This window comes from Macaca thibetana, chromosome 4, assembly GCF_024542745.1.
Source record: "Macaca thibetana thibetana isolate TM-01 chromosome 4, ASM2454274v1, whole genome shotgun sequence".
Taxonomy (NCBI): Eukaryota; Metazoa; Chordata; class Mammalia; order Primates; family Cercopithecidae; genus Macaca; species Macaca thibetana.
The window spans coordinates 32,469,946-32,478,186 of record NC_065581.1 but is presented as its reverse complement, the minus strand read 5'-3'; the positions used below and the strand labels follow the sequence as shown (position 1 = coordinate 32,478,186).

The 8,241-nt window shown below is 49.1% G+C and overlaps 1 protein-coding gene across 1 annotated transcript; it reads right to left on the bottom strand.

Annotated features, from left to right (window-relative positions):
- Positions 1-441: 441 nt before the first annotated feature.
- Positions 442-8,128, bottom strand: STK19 (serine/threonine kinase 19). Its single transcript, XM_050788635.1, has 8 exons — positions 7,882-8,128; positions 7,587-7,796; positions 7,319-7,455; positions 2,831-2,926; positions 2,328-2,467; positions 1,336-1,433; positions 1,086-1,233; positions 442-883 (listed from the first exon to the last, which is right to left on the bottom strand). The coding sequence occupies exons 1-8, from the start codon at positions 8,126-8,128 to the stop codon at positions 838-840; spliced, it is 1,122 nt and encodes a 373-aa protein (XP_050644592.1). The 3' UTR covers positions 442-837.
- Between the last annotated feature and the right edge of the window lie 113 nt (positions 8,129-8,241).

Here is an 8,241-nt window from a genome sequence, read left to right as displayed (position 1 = left end):
TCTTGGCCCAGAAATAACCTTGTCCTTCCCTGTTAACCCCTCATTCCAGTGCCTGAGCACCTCCCCCTACCAGGTATATCTGTATCAGGGTATAGGTGCACACAAGCTCCTGTGTACATGGGCGTCCAAAGGCCCAACATGGCCCACGAGTGCAGGATATTTAAAGGCCCTCACAAAACAGCGACAGGTTTCTAAGACACTTGTCTCTTACTTTCATTCCAACACAAATTGAACAATACTAGGCTTTTGCTTTTTCAGGCCCTAACAGAAATTCCATGGTTTAGGAGATGACGTACACCCCTAACACTCCACAGGGAGAGTGGTCTGGTGAACCCCTAACCCCTTTCCTCTCTGAACGAGGCAAAGCTCAGACTTCACCTCTACCCCTAAACAAGGCACCCAAGCGCACGTCTCAGTAAATAAAGGACGTCCAGAAAATACCACAGGCAGAAGTACTTTATTTGGCAATTTTAACATGACATGTAGGGAAAAGAACCCTGCCCTCCTTCACCAGCCTCCCCAGAAATCCCACCTTCCTGTTTCAAGACAGAGTAATAACAGCACCATTTTACACGAAAGGGAACAGCCACAGCCTTGGCACCATTTCTGGTTCCACTTTCCGTGGAAGGACAGAGAAGCACTGCTCAAACCCCACCACCGGGTCAGAGCCCAGGCAAACAGCAGCAGCCACATCTGACGCTTTGCATACACGAGAGCCCAACACTCTTCCTGGCTCCCAAGCCTTCCCAAGGTGACCCTGTTTCAGCCACCATCATGCAGCAATTCCAGTCCCCTCCAGGCCCACTCTGGGGAGCTGAGCAATGATGAGCAGAATCTTCATGTCTCTGGCAGGCGGAGGAGGGTTCCAGAAGTGGTAGAGATGCTGTGCAGGAGAAAGACAAGGCTGGAGCCAGACGCCTAGGCTCAAGTTGTGAGGAGAGCTTAGAACTTGGGAAGGGGTGTTCCCGGGTTCCAGAGAAGAATGAGATCCACTGGCCTTCACTAGGGAACTAAGCATGAGCTGGGAGGAAATCCGACCTTGGGTCATTGCTCCGTCATCTGCCAGAGGCCCGGGCAAGACTCACCAGTCCACTAGCTGGGCCCCAATGAGGTCGTGCACATGGTAGGTGAGACCAAGCCGTACAACGGCAGGAGCCCGCCGGCCCAGGAGCTCTGATAGGAGCAGCTCCCGATACTTGGACTTCCGGACCATGCCAAGGACAGCCTGGCGCCCTGGAGAAGTGGCAAAGGAGAGGGGAAAGGTGAATAAGGCGTAGAGGCCTGAGGAGTCACCAAAAGGTGAGGGGCTGCAGGCCTGAGCTGCAGATGGGATACCTTTAACAAAGTACTTGATGAATCTCCCAGCTCCAGGCACAGCTAGCCACCAGCTCCCAGCATCTCGGACGGTGAGGACTCCGGCGTTCACCAGATGCCTGAGGGCAGTGGGAAGCCAGCAGAGATGAGGTCTGGGCTCTGAGAACAACCTCTTCTCCTCATCCATTAATATTTACACAAGTCTCGAGAAACATGGGCAACCACGCAAGAGAAAGTGGTAACAACAGCCCAACCTGGGGTGGTTGTGTGCTTGCACCAACTGCCTCTGTTGGTGCAGTTGCTTGTTCCAGGACCCCTACGTGGACTGCCCTCCCTCCACTCTCTTTTCCTGCTACTATTACTCATTCATTTAAATAGTTTCTCTTCCCTGACTACACATCCTGACACACATTCAGTCTCAGGAGTGAGGAGAGGAATCAGGGTCTTCTGCGCTCCTGCCACCACCTAGGTAGACCTCGCCAAGGCTCCCATCACATCTCTCTGAGAGTGTGTCTGCCCATGTGAGACCGGTGCTACAGCTCTTCAAATACTTTCACATATTCCATGCGTTACAAAGTAGGAGGCCTGAGCCAGATAGAGCCTCTCAAAATTATATTTTTCTTTAGCGCCTGCCCAGTTGTTTTTTAGCTTTGGGGTTTTTTTGTTTTAATGTGAATGTTTAGGGGTATCCCAACTCCTATCATTCTCTATCCTCTTAGTCCTAGTATAATTAACATCAAGCTTTTACGGTTCCTGCCAGGCCCCTGCATACTTTTGATAAGCCACCAAGGACTGAATTCTATTCCAGGGCTCTTTCTAAGGCCCCAGGTAAGATAGGTCTCCTCTCTTGTGGGGAGGAATAAAAACTTGGGTCATTTTATTAAAAAGAAGAGTCAGCCTTTTGGCAGCTTTTCTGGCAGGTTCACCAAAAAAGCAAAAGGACAGGCTGCATGGAACTGGAGGGAGCCAGGGAGGCGTCAGATGCCTGACTTTGTTGGTTCCACAAGTCTCACGTGATTTCTGAGTCCCTGAAGCCAAAGGTCTGTGTCATTTGTTCCTGCTGGAAACTAAGGTCCCCACAGGCTGGAAGTACTGAAGCTAGAAATTTCTGCACTGCCCCAGCATACGGTCGGCCATCACAGGCCTTGAGGACCTAGAAGCAGAGATGAGAAGCATGGTCCGTCCCCACCCTCACTCTCCACCAACCTCTCCACCCCTAGGACAGCATTTCTCTTCCTGTCTTACCTCTTGCTCAGATCCTTCCACCTCTCATACCCTTCCTCCTCCTCCTCCTCCTCCTCCTCTCCCTCCTCTCCCCACTCTTTACCCTCTCGCTCCTCCCTCTTTCCCTCCTGTCTCTCTCCCTCATATTACTATTTACCAGGGCCTGTGCCCTCTCCATGGGATGTGGGGGCAGAGAAATTCTTTCTTTTGTTTTTATTTCTGTTTCCCAACTTCCCTATCTCCCCCAACCTGTTCTCTGCCCCTGGCACCCCTGACACACACAGTCACATACTCTGGTCCTGTAGTCCTCAGTGAAGATAATTCCATGGGCATCCAAGTCGAAGCCCAGCTGGACGATTCTGATCTCCCCCTGCTCTTGAAGCTCCTTCTGTCTCCACAGAGAAGAGAGTGAAAAGAGGGGTATCAGGGTAAGATGCTCTGCTATACTCTGGGCACTCTCAGGCAGGGAGATTTTGCCAATATTGGGGCAAATTTCTCTTAGTAAAGAAAAAACTGTGTGAGAAGATAATCAGGTAAATGACCAAGCAGCCTTTTCCAACTAGCTACCCACTATCTCATCCACCTGCCTTATCTATGGTCTGTCAAACAGTCAATATAATTTTCTAAGACCAAGCACTAAGATAAAACAATGATTAAGATGCAGGCTCTGGCTTCAAAACATTAACAGGAAAATTCTGGGTGGGGTAAGGTGGGGAGGAGTATGGGATTCAATGTTTAAAACAAACAAAAATGAACCAGGACTTCTGTTTATGAGAATACAGCAAGAACTAATACACCTGTTGAAAATTAACTAAAATGCTGGATAAAATGTTATTTAAAAATTGTTTAAGACCAGGTACAGTGGCTCATGCCTGTAATCCAGCATTTTGGGAGGCTGAGGTAGCAGGATCAATTGAGGACAGGAGTTCAAGATCAGTCTGGGCAACAGTGAGACCCCCATCTCTACAAAAAATGTAAAAACTTAGCCAGGCGTGGTGGCAGAGACCTGTAGTCCTAGCTACTTGGCAGATTGAGGCAAGAGGATCACCTAACCCAGGAGTTTGAGGCTGCAGTAAGCTAGGATTGCAACTGGGCAACACAGTGAGACTCCGTCTCTTAAAAAAAATTGTTTAGACACTAAAGACCTCACAAGATAACAGGAATTACCACTAATATAACATCTAAGTAGGCCGGGTGAGATGGCTCACACCTGTAATCCCAGCACTTTGGGAGGCTGAGGGGGGGTGGATCACCTGAGGTCAGGAGTTCAGTATCAGCCTGACCAATATGGTAAAACCCTACTAAAAATACAAAAATTAGCTGGGCGTGGTGGTGTGCACGTGTAGTCCCAGCTACTCGGGAGGCTGAGACAGGAGAATTGCTTGAACCCAGAAAGTTGCTGTGAGCCAAGATCATGCCACTGCACTCCAGCCTGGATGACAGAATGAGACTCCATCTCAAAAAATAAAAATAAAAATAACTGGGGCCGGGCACAGTAGCTCATGCCTGTAATCCCAGCACTTTGGGAGGCTAAGGGTGATCACTTGAGGTCAGAAGTTCAAGACCAGCCTGGCCAACATGACGAAACCCAGTCTCCATGAAAAATACAAAACTTAGCTGGGTGTGGTGTCAGGTGCCTGTAACGCCAGCTACTTGGGAGGCTGAGGCAGGAGAATCACTTGCACTCAGGAGGCGGAGGTTGCAGTGAGCCAAGATCGTGCCACTGCACTCCAACTTGGGTGCCAGGGTGAGACACTGTCTCAAAAAAAAAAAGTAATTGGAACATGGAGTGCATTTATTAATCTAGGCAAATCTGCCCAGAACATTTTCAAAAGTAACTGGGTGCATAAGGAAACAAAACGCAAAGAGACAATAAAAACAAACCCCAAAAGACAAATAATAGTGGATTTATCGAAAAGACAAAAAAAACAAAACAAACAAACAAACAAAAAAATGGCATTTTGGGAGGCCGAGGCAGGCAGATCATTTGAGGTCAGGAGTTTGAGACTAGCCTGGCCAACATGGTGAAATCCCATACCTATTAAAAATACAAAATGTGGCCGGGCGCAGTGGCTTATGCCTGTAATCCCAGCACTTTGGGAGGCCAAGGGGGGCAGATCAAGAGGTCAGGAGATCGAGACCATCATGGCCATCATGATGAAACCCTGTCTCTACTAAAAATACCAAAATTAGCTGGGCGTGGTGACATGTGCCTGTAGTCCCAGCTACTCGGGAGGGTGAGGCAGGAGAATTGCTTGAACCTGGAAGGCAGAGGTTGCAGTGAGTTGAGATCGTGCCACTGCACTTCAGCCTGGGCAACAGAATGAGACTCCACCTCAAAAAAAAAAAAGGAAAACCAAGGGAACAATGACCATAGCAGTCACCTCCCAGGGACACTCTGATCAGAGACATTTTGATCAGAGAGGAATATATGTGGGATACTGGCCATGTTCTATAGTTTGACCTAGGGAATAGCTAGATGGGTATCTGCTTTATAAACATCATTTAAATTATATATGTTTATATTTTCATTCAGCAACTTTTAAAGGTTTTTAAAATAAAAGCTAACACTAATATATTAAAGACAACAAATACTTCTTAAGGAGTGGTTCCATCTGGCATGCTTCCTCACAGGAGACCTAGTGAGGGAGACTAGCTCACCTCAAGGGACAGCCAGACTGCCTTCCTTTTCTTCCCTCTTTTCTTGAAAGATCACTATTAACCTTCTACCTGCTAAATCCGATGAACAGATTTCAGTTCTGGGTTTTTTTTGTTGTGTTTTCATTTTTTTTTAGAGACAGGGTCTTACTCTGTCACCCAGGCTAAAGTGCAGTCGTGCAATCATGGCTCACTGCAGCCTCAAATTCTTGGGCTCAAGCAATCCTTCTGCCTCAACTTTCTAAACAGCTAGAACAACAGGTGCATACCACCATGCCCAGCTAAGAATTTTTGTGTTTCAATTTATTTTATTTATTTAGTAGAGATGGGGTCTCAGTTATTTAGTAAAGACGGGGTCTCACTTTGTTGCCCAGACTGGTCTCAAACTTTTGGTTTCAAGCTATACTCCTGCCTCAGTCTCCCAAAGTGGTGGGATTACAGGCATGAGCCACCACACTCAGCCTAGATTTCAGTTTATATTTTACTTTACCTCCTCCCTCTTCTTAGACCACTGTCTTGAATCACAGGTTCTAATACTGCCAACTACTTCACTTTCTCAAAAATCTCTTTACTTTTACAATAGGCCTCTTCCTGGGTTACCTTTTTTTTTTTTTTTTTTTTTTTTTTTTGAGACAAGGTCTAGCTCTATCACCCAGGCTGGGGTGCAGTGGTGCTATCTCAGCTCACCTCCCCAGCTGAAGCAATCCTCCCACCTCAGCCTCCCCAGGTGCATACCACCATGCCTGGCTAATTTTTGTATTTTTTTTGTAGAGATGGGGTTTTGTCATGTTGCCTATGCTGGTCTCAAACTCATGAGCTCAAGAGATCCACTCACCTCGGCCTCCCAAAGTGCTGGGATTACAGGCGTGAGCCACCGCCCCGGCCTCTGGGTTCCTCTTAACTCAGGCAATTCCTTCTCTGCCTCTGCCACAGATTCCTCTTCTTCTGCTTTCCCTTTATGTCAGTGGATCTCAAATTTTAAGGCACACTTAAAAAGGACTTGAGGCAGTTCAAAAGTGTAGAGTCCCAAATCCCACCCCAAGTGATTGTAACTCATTAACTTTGGATGAGTCCCAGGAACCTGTATTTTTTAAATAAACAGCCCATGTAATTTTGACACAGGCATAACTCAGCTCATACATTCAGTAACACTGCCTTAAATGACAGTGTTTCCCAGCATTGTGGATTTGACCCTATCAACTTCCACTCTAAACTTGGAGTCCTTAACCATGGACCTCAGAAGATTAGTGAAGTATTTCCCCCCAACTGTACATACATCCTATGTATATGTGGCATACGTGCATTTTTCTGGAGAGAAATAGCCATAACTTTTATCACCTTCTAAAGATTATAAAAAGGTTAGAAATCACTCCTCTACCCACTCTTCCTACTGGATCTCACCACATCCACAGAATTAACCACTTGCTATTCACACCTCCATGACTTGTAATTCTATTATCACTGGCCAGAATTCTCTCCAACTCTAATATCCACTTGTCTAATACGTTTGTCTTTGGATGCTCCACATGCACCATCAACTCAACTTGTACAAAATTAAACACATTATCCGTAGTCCAACAACTAAATGTGCTCCTAATACCACCAGCCACGCAGTCATCCGGAAAGTCTGAGTTTTCCTGGACTCCTCCCTTTCTCACTCTCCTCTCCCTCCGTACTGCACTGACCTAATTTAGGCCTTCACCACTTCTCAGATGCAGTGTCTTCTTAGCTGACCTCCCTGCCTCATCCACTACCTCCAATACACCATTCCCTCTCTCTATGACATTCTCTACCAGCCCATCGCCTCAGTGTAAGATGGAAACAACACTGATGTACAAGGCCTGTCATGATCTGACGTCTGTCTGCACTCCCAGTGCTCTATGTTCGAACCATGCCCCATGACTCGGTTTCCCCAAAAGCCTCGTTCTTCTCCCTCCATGGTTGAAATGCCCTGTACTGCCTGCGACCCATTTAACAGGGTCTCTGTGGCACCCCAGTGCCCGGAACAGTGCCCTCCCCTGAAAGGCCTAATGCTTGCTGAACAGCTGGCGGAGTGACTGAGGGACAGGAAATTTTAGGAGTCAGGAAAGGGGCCTCCGGCGGTCGCACCGACGCCCCTCACCAGCTGCCGGTCGGCCACGGTCCTGTCAGGCACGAGGCTGTACACCTGGCTCCTCAGCACGATGGGCGGCAGAGCGTCCTCAAACAGACCTCGCGGGAACAGCTGCATGAGCTCTGAGACAGCCGCGCGCGCCGACCCTGGACCGAGAAACCGGGTCAGAGACAGGGAACTGGGGCGGGGACGCGGTTCCAACAAAACTCTCGGCTACCGGAAGCGAGGCCCCACCCAGCTGGGGTCTTTAGCCCCGCCCCGGGGTTGCCATGGTTACCTGGCTCGCCACGAAGAGGATCCGACTCCACAAGCCCTCGCTTCCGCCGCCTCTTAACTCCAAAGGTCTCCGGGACCAGGTGATGCCTTTTTCGGCTCATATCCCGGGATTTTATGGTACCGGGGAAGAGGTAGGAATGGAGGGAAGAGAACCTGAAAATAGGGTCTTCCGGCGCAGAACAGTGACGTACGGTCTCCCCGGGCGTCCCTCCTAGACCAGGTGGTGACGAAAAGGGCGTCAACTTGTCATCCCTCAGGCCAGTCAGTGTTGGGAGGGGCGGTGGCGACGCAGATACCCGCACCACGTCCGCCGGGCCGGGCCTCACGCCGACCGCGGATTGGCTCCCTCCAAGGGCACGCACGCCTGGGGACTCGTGGGCGGCGTGGAGGGGCGCCGGTGGCCACGTTGGGATCAGCCTCCTTCGTAAAGCTCACACCTCCCCGGCCCCGGGAGGGGTTTGCCCGCCACTGTCGCTGAATGATTGCATCATCGAAAGCAGAAAAACCACTTTTGCATCCTTCGGCCTCTGGTGTGCCTGCCATGACGTCATAGCCCTGCGGAGGTGGAAGTTGGGGAAGTGGATTTGAGGTAACTGGATTCTTGATCTGAGCGCAGGCGTCCTTCCTAACCTCACTGCATTTGGAGGACCTGGAGG

Excerpts from the sequence above, each read along its gene's own strand:
- STK19 (XM_050788635.1), bottom strand. The coding sequence starts at position 8,128 with ATGGCAGGCACACCAGAGGCCGAAGGATGCAAAAGTGGTTTTTCTGCT. Across the intron at positions 7,797-7,881 it reads GCCCGGCGGACGTGGTGCGG|GAGGGACGCCCGGGGAGACC; the intron begins GTATCTGCGTCG and ends CACCTGGTCTAG. Across the intron at positions 2,927-7,318 it reads CCGTGGCCGACCGGCAGCTG|AAGGAGCTTCAAGAGCAGGG; the intron begins GTGAGGGGCGTC and ends CTGTGGAGACAG.